Source organism: Microchirus variegatus (assembly GCF_963457635.1).
Source record: "Microchirus variegatus genome assembly, chromosome: 16".
Classification (NCBI taxonomy): Eukaryota; Metazoa; Chordata; class Actinopteri; order Pleuronectiformes; family Soleidae; genus Microchirus; species Microchirus variegatus.
In genome coordinates, this window is record NC_139817.1 from 21,100,340 (window position 1) to 21,118,796 (window position 18,457).

The window sequence follows — 18,457 nt, forward strand, 5'->3', positions numbered from 1 at the left end:
AAAGAGAGAGCTAGAGAGACTACAGCCGCAGGGCAAGAGGAGGCCCTGACACTCAGAAACACACTGTTCCCTTCCATTTTTTGTTGAAAAATACTCAATAAGCGCTTCAGTAGCAAATGTTTGCAGGTGCTTCAGTGTACACATGCTGATGTTTTTCCCAGCTCAATGTGAAAGTACTTTTTAGAATTTCTACAAAACACCACATTTATCTGTATTCAACTTTTGAGTTTTATATATTTTTTTTCTCAGGGCTGCTGCCAATTGTTCATTCCACATTTTTGTTTCCTGATTTACACCGGATGCTCTTCCTGAAGTACGCTTTCCATTCAAGCTTGTGATCAGCAGCAGGAGTACATTTATGCACCCCCAGTGGCTGCATATATATATATATTATGTAACTTTGGGGTCAAGTGTCGCTTCCATAAACACACAAGCCGAGGATCCGTCGCTCTGATCTTCCGGTTGTGCTACAGTTCCACACTGATCCATAGCCGGCCCCTATGTAAATTCAAGAATATACTCTCATCATATTTTTGGTCGATAGAAGTCCTGATAAAAGAGATTTAGGATTTGTAGCATATCAGCGCAATGCTGTGAATGTTTACGATCAAATCATTGTGCTCACACACCTGTGTATTATCAAAGCTGGTTTCTATTCCAACTTTGAATTCAATTTTTCATTTTTTTCATTTACAAAGCACATTGACTGACATATAAATATTGATTCATGACCCTTTATCCCGGATAGGCTGAAAATGCAATACACAAAACCCTGTTAAGTGATAATGCAACCACCATTAGACGTCATCAGAGTCATTTTTAACATTAGGGGACTTTTGCGTCCCTGCAGTTCCTCCTTCTGTCCCAGTGCACATGAGTCATAATGTAATCAGCTGCTAATGCATGAACTTGTTTCAGCTTTATGTTGAAAGGTCAGATGCTCTTTTATCAGTCAGCACAGAGCAAATAAACGAAATCTTCATACAACATTACCTTCATGTGGGCAAATAAACTTGTATTCATGTATTTGTTTTGGTTTCAAAGACGGTGGATGCATGAGCTACATTGTATTCACACAGGTGGTGTATTACTGCTTATATCCCATAAAAGAAGCAAAAATGCTCAATCATTCAAATCCAATGTTCAGAGGAGGTCTTTGATCTTTTTGTCTCGCTTTCATTGTGATATCCAGGACAGAGAGGACTTAAGATCTTTGAAAAAAACGAGTATAGATAGAGAGTATAGCGTTGAAGAGGCTTATGGGTCATAGTTCAGGAAATAACCAGAGTGGTAACTGCAGCCCGATGAACTGCACTGGTTGTGTGTGGATAAGGCTTAATTGGCGCGATTGTAAATTGTTTGATCTTTTCAATACAACCTTTACTGAATGCATCTTCTCTGATTGACAGTCAGCTGCACAGGTACCTTTATGATCAAATCATGCAAAACCCTCATGTTCAGAGAGCAGTTTCTTCCGGCTCTTCATCTTTAGCATTTCAAGCCAAATATCATAATATTAGTCCCACAGATTTGTTTAAATCATTGGCAAAAAGCTTTTTAACGTGTTCCAACGACACAAAATATAAACAAAGGGAAAATATCAAACCCATTATCTTTCATTAAAGCGGACTTAGACCGGAAGTTCCAATTAACGCTGTTTTTTAGTGTGTATCTGCGTCATTACCTTGTTTACGAAGCCCTGCTGAGAACGCTGTGTTTTATTGTAATCTCGGGCTCAGCGAGATCTCTGAAAAAACCCGCAACCACATCCGGTTGCGTACATCAAAGTCATAGAAGGGACTGCGGCGGGGAGTCGTGACGAAACTATTTTTAAACATTGTTAAATCAATGTTTTGATAATGAGTAGCAGTGCATCCACTGTTCCAGAGGGGGGAGCTGCGCTTCTGAGAGCGAGTGTGCTGAATATGTCACTTCTGGGTGACATAGACAGTTGGGAAGGGTCTACGCTGGCTGGCCAATCACAACACAGTCTTCTCGGGCGAGATTTCTGTCTGAAACAGCTTGGCTGACGAGAGCTTCAATATGGACATATTTCAATCAGCTCGTTTACAGCAACTGGGAGGTTTTTGGCCATAAAAACAAGTTAATGTATGTAAGCAGACCTCCATAACTAGTATGTGCAACAGGAACACTCTATGTGAGCTTTAAGCTCACCAGATAAAAAAAAAATTGCTTGAAGTATCATTTGTTGCCATCACTGTAAGTGCAACCCACCCCCAACATCAAAGACCCAAAGAAACTGAGCAGGAGAGAGAGTCAGTTAAATGAATTGGGCTGAGAACCAGCCTGTAGGTTTTAATTTCCGACAAAGTCACAATAGCAGTGAGGAGGAAATGGAAACCTTCTCTGTGGTGGGTCTTGTGGCATCAGGGCCTTTCCTGCAAACACTCACATCAACAATGCACTGGTGCTGATAGTTGATTTTAGACTGGACGCTTACAGCTCATCCTCCTCCCAAGTCTTTGGTGTCATTGTAAGATCAGAGACTTCTCGTGGACACAGAAGAGAGCAGAGTCCGTGTGAAATACACAAAAAACCGGAGGACACAATCCTGCTTTATAGTTTGGGTGTGGGCGTCCATGGCACTGCAATGATTCAGCAGCTATTCAATGGATGTTCACGGAAAAAAAATGTCAAATGTGTATGCTAAATTTATCTTCCAGTTTAGCTCCCATTCGTTTTGCAGGTGGTGTTGCTGTGGTCCAGAGCACAGTATGTTCTAACTGTCGCTGAACGACAGATAGACCTGTGTTTATCTGTGGGGGGGAAAAAACACAATGCTGCTCTTTCTGACATCCTGTCTTCAGGATGTCATACATGGATGTATTATATGAACTCTGCCTTGAAGACAATTTTTACATGGTGGCCACTGTGGGTACTGCAACAAAAAACTCCATAAAAGCCCAAAAAGCAATTTTCCCACTGACCTCAATAGTAAAAGAGACGCCTGTAAAAGTGTCTACAGGACACCTCGAGACATGGACACTGGCTTTTATAGATCTTTATATGGTAGTGACACTACTGTGCATGCTCTATGGGCCCCATAACCCGGAAATAAACACGGAAGTCCAAAAACTTTTTTGGCATATGCGCTGGGTGAGCAGCTTCATAGGAATGAACGGAAGCGAAGGGGCGGTGCTCTATCCAGTTTATATAATACATCCATGATGTCATATGATGATGACACATATGACAAAAAGAGTTCGCAAGCGATGACAAAATATGTTAATAACATGCAGTGGATTAAGGCTAGAATGCAGCACAGCAATGTCACCACAATGAAGAGCTGATTTACTATGGGAAGGAAATAAATCAATCCCATCATCGTTGTCTTCCTGACCTGCATCATCTCCTTGCTGAGGAACATTACAGTCAAAACACAGTGACACAATCATTTCAGTCCACGGTGCACACAGCAAGCAAAGATGCCTTCGAGTGACTTCAGAGACCCAGTATATTACAAGCACCCTGTTACATGAGTTAGTCATGGCTCATACTGAATTAAACATGGGAAGGAGGCCTCCTTTTTATCTGCAGCCAAAATGTTCTAAATCTGACCACTGCAACAGATACTCGCCCACTTCAAATCCATGCCTTTGATAATGAAAGCGTACGAGCTTCAATTGAACCAGTTTGTCCTCATTTTGTAATGGATTTCAGTCACAAACACTAGTTGATGCTTGTAGCAAAAAAACTAAATTATGCAAAAAAATGACCCTGCCTTGTTTACTGAAGAGAAGATGTTTTGGTTTCTCTCTCATATCTGTGTTTGGTCTGTGTTTGCACAGGTCGATTTAATCAACCAACAGCAGGGTGACCGTTTTCCTTCAAGCCATCTCTGATAAGTGCAATAATATTTACAGTGGACATGTACAGACAAGCAATGTGTGCAATCTCCCACTGTTCTTCTATAGTTTGATGATATTCATAACGCTTTGTTCTGCTCGGGGATGTGTTCTGGTTGTGAGCAACTCATGTTTGCTGGTGTGCGGTTGTGATATTTTTGGACAAACAGGGATGAAAGCCCAGGGTCATGTGACTAATGAGATTCGGAGGCAGTGGGAATGGTGGTTTTAATTACTGCCCAGGACTGGTCTAAAGGGGGCGGCTGCTGAAGAGCATGCTGAGTGTCCTAGGTTGGGAGTTCAGACCAACGCCAGTCATGCTGTGCCTGACTCCCTTTGATGCTCACTCCCCTCTGCTTTATTCCCACATTGTGCTTATTAGAGTCTCTGCCGCTGATGCTTCACTGCACCTTTGTTCAAACTGGTTCTTTGGACAAAGAGAGGAATAACCACTGAGATTTCAACTTCAAAAACACAAAAAGTTCCAGTGATGCAGAAGGCGACTTAATCTTCTGTGGAAATTGGAGCTGTGGCGCTCCCATCACATGAGGAGGATGGACTGTGAGCTTGTGGAGGAGACTGCATGGTATTTATTTATGTGAAAGAATCAAACGTGTAAAAAAGGAGTAAACTACAACGTTTGTAAAAAAAAAATAAAGAAGTGTTGCAGTTGTGATTGCAGTTGCGTGATGATAAAAATTGACAGAGATTCAGCAGCGGCAGGCTGCGAGTCCTCCGTCTCCTCCGTCTCCTCCCAGCAGGAGGGTGTTGCTACGTGCCTGCTCTCTGTTCTTCTGCAGCCCAGCTGTGGACCAACCCTTGTTGACTTTTCGGAGATCACATGGCATCTTCGCTGAGGCTGGCTCAGAGAGGGCTCCGACTCTGCAGGACACTGCTATGGTCAGCACAAGCCTCCCACTACTCCTCCTCCTCCTCCTCCTCCTTCTGCTGCTTTTGCCTTGTGGACTGGTGTTTGAACACACCGAGCATTATATTTCACTAACACAACAACTTAAAAAACAAGCCAAACATTTTCTTGCTGTTGCTTCCACTCAACTCAAACTGACAGAGAATTCAGTGAGAATGCAGCCTTTTTATCTGTGTGTACACAAAGAATCTTTAGCAGGTCAAGGCCACCGGCAAGACTTCTTTTTTTTTTTGTTATAAATCAAAAGAGCAGGGAAAATGATTTGCCAAACACTGTATAAACAAAACGAAGCTTGAATGGGACACGTCCTTGACTCGCTTCCTGCTGACGGAAAGCGTGGATAAGGGATTGAAGAAAATAGTTCAGTATTTTGAAAGCCACAACCATGATTCGTTTGAAGCCAGATGTTTTGTTTCTACGTTCAGTATATAGACGTACACTGTAAAAAAAAAAACAATTTACAGGAAATATTCTGTAATTTTTAACTGATTTTTACTGTTTTCCAATAAAACAATGAAATGTTAGTAGATTTACAGATATGTTCAGTAATTTTAGGTTTTACGTTTAAAATTACAGTTAATTTACCATAATGTAAGAATACATTAATATCATGTTTTTTTAATGACAATTTATTGTATTTGTATATATTTAACTGTAATTTTACATACAATTTTCTGTATTTTTTACAGGTTTATTGCCATTTTCCATGAGAAAATGTAATAACTGTAAATTAACAGATACAAGCAGTAATTTAAAGATTTACCTTAAGAATTACAATGAATTAACCATAATACGATATTACATTATTATTATGCTTTTTAAAGGTAAATTAAAATATTTATTACATACAGTTATTGTATGTAGTTCTGTGATACGGTTATTTACTGTAATTTTACGGTATCCGTTTGGAAACTTTGCTGCCAGTGCTTTTACCGGGTTTTTTTTTTACAGTGTACAGGCATGGTGTGTGTGGATTATGTGGCTGCTTCAGTCTCTGTTTAAGGTTACTTTGACCTTATTTACTGCAGGAAAAGGACAAACAATCAGGGAATGTGTTAACCTTCAAATCAAGAAATTTTGTGCAGAACTATTATACTATGCATTTAATTTATTTGTGATATCGGGCTGCTTTCGCTTACTTTATTTAGTATAGATGTAATTGAAATTACACTAGCATACTACATGTCTGGATTGACTGCTAATTCAAAATCTATGTGCAGCCCTTGCATCTATTTTTTTTTTTTTTTTCTAAGCGAAAAGGAACACACTGGTGCAGAGCAGATTAGGTTCTACAGCAGGCAGGAAAATAATCTCATTTTCAAACCCCTGCTCGCTGATATCATTGCGCGGTAGACGCTTGTTATTCAGACTCTGCTTCTGCTCTGATATTGCAATCAAGGGTACAAGCTTCACAGAGTCTGACGCTCGATCGCCTTTTATGCTGTTTTGTTTGTCATGTTTTTCATGTTTCAAACACAAGGTGAGGCTAAATGATAGGATCATCATACAAATACCAAGTAACTGATGGTGACGATGACAGCATTCTTGGCTGTGATGATGATAATAATGGAGTATACTGAAGTGTGTGTGTATTTTGTCAAAGTTCAGCCAGTTTGATACAGTGACTGTGCTGCATGGTTCATTTGATCAGCTTTGGGCCGTCGTATCTTATGAAGTATGATTAGTGTCAGCATGGAATCCATGTGGCTGGTGGCTGCAGGGCGAGCTTGAAGCCTGAAGTGCATTCATCAATGTCCCTGGCAGTGAGAACCTTTGTCATCCTCACACTGTTCAGCTTGCAGCTCTCTCACCAAGCCACACTTTCATCTTTTCCTTTCTTTATTTCTTAAGAAATAGTGTGTTGTTGTTATTTCAATGTTTTTTCAACCCTAACCCCTTTGTCAGATGCATTCTGTTTCAGCATTTTGACACATCAACTAAATATGTGTATGTATGTATGTATGTATGTATGCAGAGATTGTATTAATAACTCTTTAAACAAACATGCCCTATGTCACCAAGCTCTTAAGTGTGACTTTCTCTTGTATAATCCCATAATGAGGCCTGATGACACTGATAGCTGCCTTTCTCTTCATCTCTCCACTGCTTCCTTGCAGCAGGTAAACAGTGACTGAAGCAGGTCCTCCCAGACTGGTCCCGCAGGTCTGAATCCATAATTGCTCTTAGATCTAAGACATGAAAGACTTGCGTACATCTCCCTAAAATGCCCTCTGAGGTGCCAAGTTCTGTTATAAATGAATGTGGGAAAGAGAGGAAAAGTTGGAGAAGAAATAATAGCTCACAGTGAGGTACTGTACCTGCTTAAAGGAGTCCATGATGACGGGATAATAATGATGTAAATATATTCTTAATACATTTCAAAATATTTCATTTTTCATTAAGGCCCTACATGAGACTTCTGTGCATGTTAGTGAATGAGATGCACAGGAGGAATCTGAATAAGAGGCCTGAAACCTCTCACAGCCACAGCTTGGTTTTGATGAACCTTTAAAATGATTTGTTTGATGTGTTGATGGTGGTTTCTTGGGAGTTGTGAAGAGGGAGTCTCTTTATTCTTGTTGTGATCAGGTTTTTCCCCTAGGCCTGGTCGTAACACACGCAATCCGACATTTGGTCACACACCCAAGATTTCTTCAGTATTTATTCACTAAAATGTTTATTTGTCCTTTATTGTGTTTAAAAAATGTATAAATATGTTAACTTACTGTATATGTATGAAAGTAAATAACAAAAACATGCCCTTAAAAAACAAATGCAAAATTTCTATACATTTTTCAAACTGATTTTTCACTGGAAAACACCACTATGTGTGGATTTGAGCTCTGAGTTTCAGTGGCAGAGAAAAGGGAAGAAAAGTGTGAGCACTGCTGCCATCTAGCGGCCGCAGTTGAGAATGTAGTGATTTAACAGAAGCAGACACAGAACCACTCGGTCAAACTAAATTAAATCGTTTGTGCTGGTTTGTGCTGCAAAAATTTTCGTTTGTGCTGCTTTAGTTTTTGAGATATTAAACATTATTTCAAAATGGGGCGCGCACAAACGAAAATTTTTGCAGCACAAACCAGCACAAACGAAGCCGAAACAAACGAGACCATTTTCAGCTCATTTGGACGAAATGGGGGGCTGGATATAAACATGTTAATAACTCATAAACTAAAGCAGCACAAACGAAAATTTTTGCTGCACAAACCTGCACAAACGAAGCACAATCGATTACAAGTATTTTGAAATGGTTTTATTGGGGGTGGGGGGCCAACTTCACGGAGCTCCCACAGCTACACACACACACGCGCGCGCGCACACACACACACACACACACACACACACACACACACACACACACACACACACACACAGTGGTTCAATTGACCTAAACCACCAAATTTAAACCAACTTCTCGTGGTTTTAATAAAAAAAATGTCCTCCATAATTTCGTTATTTTTAATTGGGTTTTTTTTCACATAAAATAATGGCACTAGTTTAATTTATAAATCACATTTAAACATAAAACGAACAATAGATTTTCGATTAAATTGTTATAAGTAAATGACATGGGAGTGTATTACGACATTAATAATCACAGAGTTATGGCCACATTTTGCAGGAAGGGGGCGCTGGTCTCGTGTGGGATTGGCCAAACCAGTCACAAGATGTGAAGTATTTAAAAAAAAAAGAAAAGAAAAAAAAAACATTGAAAGCGTCTCTGCCATTCAGAGCAGCTTCAGCAGCAGCTTCAGGGAAACTCAACTCTACTACAATGGTAAGTTGTTTAACGTGGACGCGACAGAGCTGTCGCCATTTCGTGTGTTTTGCTCTTTCACCGCGTGCGCTTTGTTAAAGTTACGGGGAATTTTGAGGGGAAAAGTCGTTGACTGGCGAGCGGCAGTTAGCCTGCTAGCTTAGCATTAGTTCCGCCCTCTGTCCATCGTATCAAGTTAGACAAAGAAGCTCGGGTGGTTTTCCCATGTTTCATTTCAAAATAAAATACACTTGCCCAAACGTCCAAACGTGTTCCTAGTTCTGTCTTCGCTTGTTAATATTTTATATGCACACTACCAACTGTAGAACGTATCGTTTTGAAATGTAATGAGTTTGGCAACACAGATTTATTCATTTATTTAATTACGATATTGGACTGTTTGCCGAGATATGCCCATATATTGGGAGTGCTTGGGCTGATAACAAATTCTGATATATACAATATTATTCACTGCAGAGGTCATTTAATCTCTTCTGTAGTGAAACTAGCATAATATTTTTCATACTCCTGTCCAAGCAGATGCAGATCGACATTTTCTTAATTGAGCAAAATAAATAAACATAGAAGTCAATGAAGTAGTGGCCTGTTTAGTCAACTGTTGTAGTCATTTGTCATATTTGAGGACTGGACATTATGTGTAACATGTTATGCAGTTTGTATAAAAACACAGTCATTTGTGTTTAAATTGCAGAAGTCAAAAAACAGTTTTACGGATAATCAGTTGGAGCAGTTAATAACAATAATGCCAAACTCCAGTGTAACAAATGAATGTGCTACTTGTATGTGTTTTGTGATCTTGGCCAGACCAACAAATCGGTTGTTGCCCTTTTGGCCAAAGAAAACCTCAACTTGAAGTTGGTCTTATTTGGACCTTCAAGATGTTTAATCAGTCAGTTTTCCAGACAGATGCTTTTATTTTAGAGACCAAACTGGCAGACTTCCGGTAGTAACGTGGCTCGCAGTGATGTGTTTGGACTTGTCTTCTTCATGCTAGCTCGCCTCAATCGTGATGAACCCCGGTTTCCTGTTTTGTTTGTAGCTGTAGGTCGTCATCACAGTTAAAGTCTTTACGCTGCTCACTGACAGTTTGACGTCAGAGACAAATAAATTGGACATATACAGTGCATCAAATTAAAGGGGTAATTTGAAGTTTCCATGAGGAATGTGAAGCAGTAAGCAGAGTAAACCTGAAGCCACGTCTGGCTTTTTTGAAGTCAGGACTGATGGTAATCTTTTCTCATCTGCACCCTGTTGTTCAAGAGTCCCAAACCACACAAACTCCAGGCCTTTTTTTAATCTTCAGAGATTTGTGTGTGAGCTCAGTGAAATCCTGACTCCCACCAGCCATCTGGTGATGAAGCTGTATTTATAGAATTCAGGGATTCTGCACACAAACTCTTCAGGAGTTTCATATCTTTGTGCTTCTGGAGTTATGTAATGTGGACTTTACAGGTTCCTTTACAGGTTCCTTTACAGGTTCCTTTACAGGTTCCAGCCAGTGGAATGTAAAGACAGATTTCACTGTGGTCTGGTAAACAACTGCAGGGTTTGCTAAAACATGGTTTACCTCGAGGAAGTGTCAATACACTCCCGGGTTTTGCAAAGTAAACAACTTAATTTAAGAGAACAAAAAAGAAGAAGAAGAAGATTCTGAGTCTGTATCATCATAATCACTTAAACTGAATCATCTTTTCATGGGGCCATAACCTACTGTACATCCCCAGAAAACACATCTCTTTAACCTTTTTGGCACATGCTGCTCACAAACGAACAAATACAGCCAAAATTATAGCCTCCACAGCAGAGGTTAAAAATGCAAATGCTAAATGTAAAAGTAGCTATACATTAGATTCAGATTCAACTTTATTGTCATTACACATGTAAAATTACAGGGTAACCAAATGCAGTTAGGTACAAGTTTAGGCTACACAATTAGGCACAATAAAAGTGAAGCTAGTTTATTTTTAACCAGAATTATCACCTCACACTTGAACGCCTCCATCAATCGGTCAAGTTCCAGGAAACACGGTAGCAATCTCCCCCCCCATTCCTGAAATGCAGTGTTGAAAAATAAACAAACATTATGATGTTAATATACGCACACACATGTACATATGTATATATAAAACCGAGTCCTGCAGACGTGATCATTCTTAATGAAACGCTGGTTTGGGGATTTGACATACAAACACATTGCCTTCCTGCAAATAAAGTGAGCATGACAGTCTGTGATGCTGCAGCTGTCCTTCATGTGTGTAATCCCTCATTAAATATCCCTGAAATCTAGATGCCACTGTAAAGACAACCTATATTTGTCAAGTTTTAATAATAATGAAAACTTGATGGCAAATTGAATATTATTACTTTTGTTTTTAGTAATTTTTATTTAATTTGGGATTTTTCATGAACCCAGAAAGTACCGTAATTGTCATTGTTCTCTGTTTTACAGCTCAGAAAGATGTCTTGCCACCAAAAATATATACAGATGTTTACCCTTTTGTGTTATTTATTAAGTAAAATAATAGTGGAAGTGAAAAATAGGTGGAAGTGAAAAATTAGTCACATTTTACAGACTCTGCAGAACAGAGTCATCACATTTATACTTCCTGTCATGGCAGAAATAAGTGCACATTGTGAAGCTGTAATACAGGATGCACACTGCCAGAAAGACGGGGAGCTAATGGTTGTGAGGATACAACACTTAAATACTGCAAACACTTTCTCATAATAAATCACATTAGTTCAGTTCAGGTCAACACTATTATAATATGTGTTTGTGATGTCCTTTTTAGGCTTGAAAAATGATAGAAATCTTGCCATTTAATGCCTAAATCCTGATGATTTTTTAAAAATGTAAACGATCACAACATTTTTGCCTGTTTCTGTATTTTATTTTTAATCAGAGTCACTCACTGGTGGTGTGCGATGTGGATGAAGAGCTGGTTGTAAAGCTGAAGGCGTTTCGTTTTCGGAAGGAGACTAATAATGCGGCGATCGTCAGTGAGTATTGGCAACACCTTATGTGTCTTTTTAATATCATTCCTTGCATATTTATTAATACTTTGACATTTAAAGCTGGGTGATTAAAAAAAAAAAAAAAAAAGACACTATCACTTTGAATGTTTTAACTCCAATTTGTGAAATTCGTAGCAGTTTACAGAATTGGGTCATCCTTGAGTAAAGCCTAATCCACTGGCCACCACTTGTGTGTTAAATGTGTCCTTAACGCTGCCAGCAGATTGATCAGTGTCTCCTGCTGTGTGGAACAAAATGGGGGACGACGCGCTGCATCTTTAAACTCCTGCACCAATTCCGCAAACCATTTAAGTTTATCCAAATTCAGCAGCTGCATCTCGCGCACATAATGTCTCCCCAGATATTTTTCATAAACTCATGGAGTTGCTTTTTTCCCCCTAAGGTTTAAAACGAGTTCTGTTTACTGCTACGAACGGATGTTAAAGAAACTCTTGGGGCTGTGTTTGGATCAAAGCCAGTGTTTACTCAAAGAACCATTTCACACAGTGTCGTCCAACCACATCCAACTATATGAAAAGTATTAAAAAGCTGGACGTCTTAGAGAAAGATGACATGTAACAATCGCTTTAATATGATTATGTACAACGTGAATGTTTCGTCAAAGGGAATAGAATAATTCAACATTTCAGGTTACCATTAAAATGTTTCCATAGTGATGGCACAATATACAATATCATCGCGGTAAAAACCACTTACAATACATTAACCGCGGTTAATTTATTTTCGTCGTAATAATCTTGAATGTAGAAAAACATTAAAATTTCACTGAGTAACTTCACCTGAAGATCCTGTCCAACTCACCCACATTCTCGTTCACTGAGATAATATGTAGGTGGCACCAAAATCTCAGACGTATAAATGACAGTTAAATGAAAAAAGCATTTGAGAAGTGCAGTTACTTCGTCAAAACCATGCCGTAAATAGCTGTAATTCTGCACATGCATAGAACAAATCAGGTTTTTTATACTCCAAATGCTTGCTTCTCGCACTAAATGGAGGAATTTTGTGTTTTCCTTTAATAGTCCACACGTAACCTCCTCTCGCTTGCTGTATCTGCCGTTTCCGCTGTTTCTGTCCATATGAAATATATCATTTCAATATAAGTGGGAGTGAAGTTTCAGTCACATGATTTCTCCTCTACAGTCTTAAATGTTCTGTGTTTCCATTCAGGTGTTTTTATTTGCTAATCAAAAATGTGCATCAATACACACTGATGGGAACCCACGTATATTGACTATCTTCTTTCCAACAGACACACGATTGAGTTGGGATTTTTAATACTTGAACTTGAAAACCATCTGTGTGTGCCTTGAATAAGCCTTTTTTTTGGCATATAGAGTCCCTTTTTTTTCATGGAGAGATACCTGCCAACTCTCCCTTCCAACTAGATGAGCAGATTGATACATGAGCAAATAAATTGTATCACCCAAAATATCCAACTATTCATTTGAATGCAGTGAAGGCAACTGTCCTCTGCTGTGTTTTCAAAGTGTGTTTTCTGCCTTTTAAAAAATCCAGCAGCTGAAAACGAGCTTCAGTATCTTTCTGAGGATGGAGAGAATATATACTTCACCTAAGCTGTTTTATGTTTCATTTAGCATCAATCAAAATATCATTACTGCTAAACTGGAATATCTTTGCATTTTTATTCACATAACTAACAAAAAACTACTAGCACTATGACATTTTTCATGCTGCTCGTAAATGTTCTTTTTTTTAATCCTTCAGTGAAGATCGATAAAGACAAGCAGCTTGTAATTCTTGATGAAGAGCATGAGGTACGTTAGTCGTCTGATTTATTCTCTTTAAAGTAAAATAGAGCTGCAATGATTATTTTCATAATGGATTAATCTTTCGATTATTTTTACGATTAATCGAGTAATTGTTTGATCCATAACATGCCAGAAAATGTTGTAAAATATCGATCAGTGTTTGTCAAACCTGGAAATGATGATATTCTCAGAGATCCTGTTTTAATAATGAACATAAAAACAGATTCATTGATTATTAAAATAGTTGTTTAATTAACGGATCGATTAATAATAGAGCTCTTAGTGATATGTATGTTATCACCATAATTATAAAAGCAAATGTTTTCGTTATGTCGTCTGTTAATTAAAATAATTGTGATCTTTGCTCTTTGACTGTTTTCTGTGTAGGACATTTCCCCTGATGATCTGGTGAATGAACTGCCTGAGCGACAGCCACGATATCCTCTCTATGAATAATCTGTCATATTTACCTGTAGAATAAATTGGCCTAAATTATAAATTTTTACATCCCATTCTAATCTGCATATGTATTTTTTTCAGTGTTGTTAAACAAATTTCGAAAATGTTATTGTGCTTTATTTGTTGTTACTGGACTGTGTCCGTGTCCTTAGCACCAGCTACATTTGTCGTCTACAGTTATAAGTATCAGCATGAGGATGGACGCGTGTCTTATCCCCTCTGCCTCATCTTCTCCAGTCCAGTCGGTGAGAACATTTCTGGTATCACTTTTAATAGCAGCACTTAAACTACTTCCAATGATCACTTGTATATATGTATATATGTATATATATGTACTGTATCACCCCGGAAACATGTATTAGAGTTGTTTATTTGTGTTTAATAGGCTGCAAACCAGAACAGCATATGATGTACGCCGGAAGCAAAAACAGACTGGTCCAAACTGCTCAACTGTCCAAGGTTAGTGAACTCCCTCTGTGTATTTGTGTGTGTGTGTGTGTTCAAATCTATCTTAGTGAGGACCTTTTGGCTGCTCCTCATAACAATAAAGGTGCATTCTGTAATAAATCTAAAGCAACTGGCCATAAAATCCTCCTAATATGTCACAGAGACTCAGGAATAATGTTCATATAACAAACCGAACTCACAAACAATAACAGTACAGCCAAAATATTCGCATAAAAAAATATTTTGCAGACTGCAAATCAATGTTTCGGAATCATGTTTTGGCATGTGGCGCCACCTACCGCCGTCTACCAATCATTGCAGTCAGTAGAGTCTCAACTGTCCAGCAACCATGGTTTGCCAGTAACGTCTGAGCTAAAATGGTGGAGAAAATGAAATCTAAAAGACCTCGGTATTTTGAATTTGAGTGTAGTAACGGTTTTTGGCCACATTCTTACATATGGCACCTTTTTAAAGGGTTTTTTGAGGGAATAAGACCTGGTTGTAGGGTTAGAATTGGGTTAAGGTTAAGAGTTTTCTGGCATAAACACTGAATGAGGTAGAACCACTGAGCTGGTTAGGTTTTGGGCTACATTTTGAATAGAAAAATGAATGGAAGTCAATTCCGTGTCCTCAAAAGAATAGCTGTGTGAACCTGTGTGCGTGTGTGTACTTGTATAGCTTTGTGAGTCCCAAAACATGTATGCATCTTAGGAAAGTGTGGACATTTTGACTGGTCATTTCAAATTTCACAACTTGTTAAGACCAGGTTTGAGAGTTTGACACCAGTGTGATTGACAGCTGGTATTGTCCAATAGGAGCCTCGGTGCAGGCAACGGCTGTGAGTTGCGAAATGTCAGGTTATGGAGCCTTAAAAAATAAAAACAGGAACATTTCTCAGATTCTTATGGGTGATGACACAACTGGTTATAACTTGTTTTTTATTTTCTTTCATTATCTTTGAATTTTTCTTCTTCTCATAACCTCAGTTTGCAGCATCAGTCCTTCATCCTTTTACTTTGTCTATCTATTATTACTTGACTTTTGCAATTATCTTTTTGCTTTATCCTTTAGATTTGATTGCACCACCTTTTATACGGGTTGAAATGCTATTCATTCCTTTATTTACTGATTGCACTGCCTTTTATGTCTTTATTTGCTATCTTGCCTATTTTGTGAGCTGCTGGACGACTGAGTTTCTCTCTCGGGAATAATAAAGTACGTCTTCTCTTGTCTTATCTTAGGTGTTTGAGATCAGAGCCACAGAGGACCTGACAGAGGAATGGCTGCGAGAGAAACTCGGTTTCTTCGGCTAACATTATCACCTCGTCCAGCGGTCTGGGGTGTGAGGAGGATCCAGATAGCACAACATGTTTGTCTTCTGTTGGGGGAGATCACACCACAGTTATAACATTTCCCCTTCTCTTTATACAACACCTGATTTAAATAGTGTTTGCAGTCATTTTCTACTCTCAGTTTTGGGTTTCTCTAGTTTACAGAATGTCAACATTTGTCTTTTTTAAAAACAACAAATCTGTGGCACTTACTCAGTCTCACAGATTCAGGCTGCCTGAAACTGAAAATACTATTTGACACAGGTCTGCGTTTTGTCTCCCTCACAATCTCCATGTGCCAGTTCTGTGTCTGTGTTGAATTAACACTCCCATCGCTCTTGAGGTGAACGGTCTCCTCTTTGCAAGTTCATTCGGGAGAATTTAAAGGCATTTTAAAGAGAGTTTATTTTTTTCCTCAAGTAGTTATTTGAGTTTCACATTTTTATGTTTAATAACTTGAGGGAGTCTTATTTTAAGCTTCTTTTTTTTTTCCTATGGTGTATTTAGTGATATGTCAGCACATGTATATATGTAATAGCATCGATTTCATTTCCTTTTGTTGTGAAAGACGAGCTTCCTGCCAGAACAGTTGAACAACACTTCCGTTTTAGTCGGTTTCTCCTTCAGTATTCATTGCAGGCTATTTAAAGGTACAGTGTGTAAAAAATTTAGCAACCTTTATTAGCGAAGTTACATGTTGCAGATTCACATTTTTCTTGGAGAAACTATATAGCCTTCAGATAGCATCAAAATATTAAATACATTTTATTGACATTGTGCACACTGGACCTTTAAATTTGAATGTATGTCAAGTGTAATCACCCCATTCTGCAAAAGACAGTAACACAAGAGGCTCTCCTGAGAGTGCAGCTGCTTTCACACATGCACCAAAGTCTGCACATTTTCCCTGAAATGTCACTTCATGTTTTGTAAATTCTACTGCAGCCAGATTTTCCAAAAGTATTTGTGTGAGCACAGGTGAGAATACAGCAGGAAAATGTCTGGAAAAGTTCCTAATTTTCCTGAAGAAAATGTCAGCGTTCATGTCTGAAAGCAGCTTTACAGTAGAAATCGCTGCATGAATTTCCCTTCACTGTTCTGCCTTTAACCTGCATATGTGATATCACACTCGAGGAAACATCATTTTCTCTGAAACATTCCAACCTAAACAGTTTATTAACAGCAAATAAAACCTTTGTCTATTGTGACCACGACAGAAAACACTGCACACACTGGGGCAGAGTCACCTGCCCTCTTTTTAATCGACTGGGCTACTCTTGTATACGTGGATTACTGTGTCATTAGAGGGAAATTGTTAGCTTATAATGTGCTTTACAGCTCGTACTGTTATTAGTGTTTTTGAATGTTGTGCTTCATTCTCATGTTAAGCCACTTTGGTTGCTTTGTGCTGGTTACAGCTTTGAGAATGATGGACGTGACGTCGCCAAAAACTTCCAGACTTGGCAGTAACGGATATAAATGTTTGGGAAATTCACATTTTCCATACACAACAGGGTTTGACCAATAAACAGGCTGATATTGAGATCCGTGGACTGAATGTACCACTAGCTCATATCTAAATTAAATTAAACATAAGCGCAATACCAGTTCAGAATATTGGTCTCACCCTAATACAGAAAAGGGCACAAATTAATTCCACACGTTCCACCTCATCAGTATCTCTTAATTAAAACTTTTTACATCTAATCTAAACATATAATTGATAGTTGTGGCGAATTAAAAGCCCCAGAAGTGAGAAAATCACATCATGTATGATGTCAAAGTGCTGAGTCGAACATTCCAATGTCTTATCTGACATTCTTTGTCTGTTTCGAGGCCAAATTTTAAACTAGACTAAAAAGTAAAGGTTGAAAATGCATTTTTAGTGATTGACTTTTTTTCTTAACTTTCTGATCGGCTTAGCGCAAAACATAATCTGTCAAACTATACTGTAATCTGGGCTGTTATAATAATAATATTAAGAAACTCTTTTTCTGAGAAGCTGACTCGAAAATATACTTGCACAATATAGAGATTTCATGTAAATAATTTAATGATGTCAATGATAATCATTTATCAGGTTTAATCAGACAGGAATGATGGGATAAAACTGTAAACCCGTGTCAGAAAATAACATTAAAGCAAAGACTGAAACATCTGGGTGATGTTACTCTGCTGTAACTGGTGATGATCCCCTGCCGCGGTCTGCTTAGGATGTGAAAGTGTTGAGATTTTGTTGAAATTCTGGAAAAACCACTGAATGTGAAGCGCTGCTGTATATGAAGTGCACGTGTTTGCAAATGTCTCCGACTGTTGAGACTTTGATGTCCTGTTGCATGAATCCAGAGGAGAAAATCTTTAAATTATTAAGTTAAATTAATTTGACTGAAACTACTGAATCTCACACATCAACAAGCCTTTTCTTTATTATTATTTTTAGTCAAAAAACAATCTTCCCAGTACAAGGTTTATTAGAAAAAGAGTTCTTTTGGTTTTTGAGCCACTTATCAGGTTATGTCCTGTGGCTTTATTATCTTACTCTCTAGTAAATCGGTTACATACTGTGTACTATATTTGTCCTTTTGAGTCTCTTTCTGTGACCTGCAGATGTGTTTTTTTCAGCTTTTAATGTCGTCTTTGAACATCTTCAACATCTTACTTCCTTGAAATGAAATTATAATCAGCCACCTCATGGCATCAGTGAAACTTGAGATATTTGTACTTTCCTGTACTTTATAAAGTGTCTATTGTCCCATGGTTCAAATAAAATGACAGCGATGTTTACGTCTTTGTTATTATGTGGTTTTATATGAGGTTGTTTGCTTATTATGTGTGTT

At 38.4% G+C, this 18,457-nt stretch overlaps 1 protein-coding gene across 1 annotated transcript; it reads left to right on the plus strand.

Moving 5' to 3' along the window:
- Window positions 1–8,526: 8,526 nt before the first annotated feature.
- gmfb (glia maturation factor, beta) lies at window positions 8,527–18,300 on the plus strand. The gene is made up of 7 exons (XM_083902946.1): window positions 8,527–8,575; window positions 11,479–11,575; window positions 13,340–13,389; window positions 13,771–13,820; window positions 14,005–14,087; window positions 14,228–14,301; window positions 15,531–18,300. Exons 1-7 carry the CDS (start codon window positions 8,573–8,575, stop codon window positions 15,600–15,602), a joined length of 429 nt encoding a protein of 142 aa, XP_083759072.1. The 5' UTR covers window positions 8,527–8,572; the 3' UTR covers window positions 15,603–18,300.
- The last annotated feature ends 157 nt before the right edge of the window (window positions 18,301–18,457 follow it).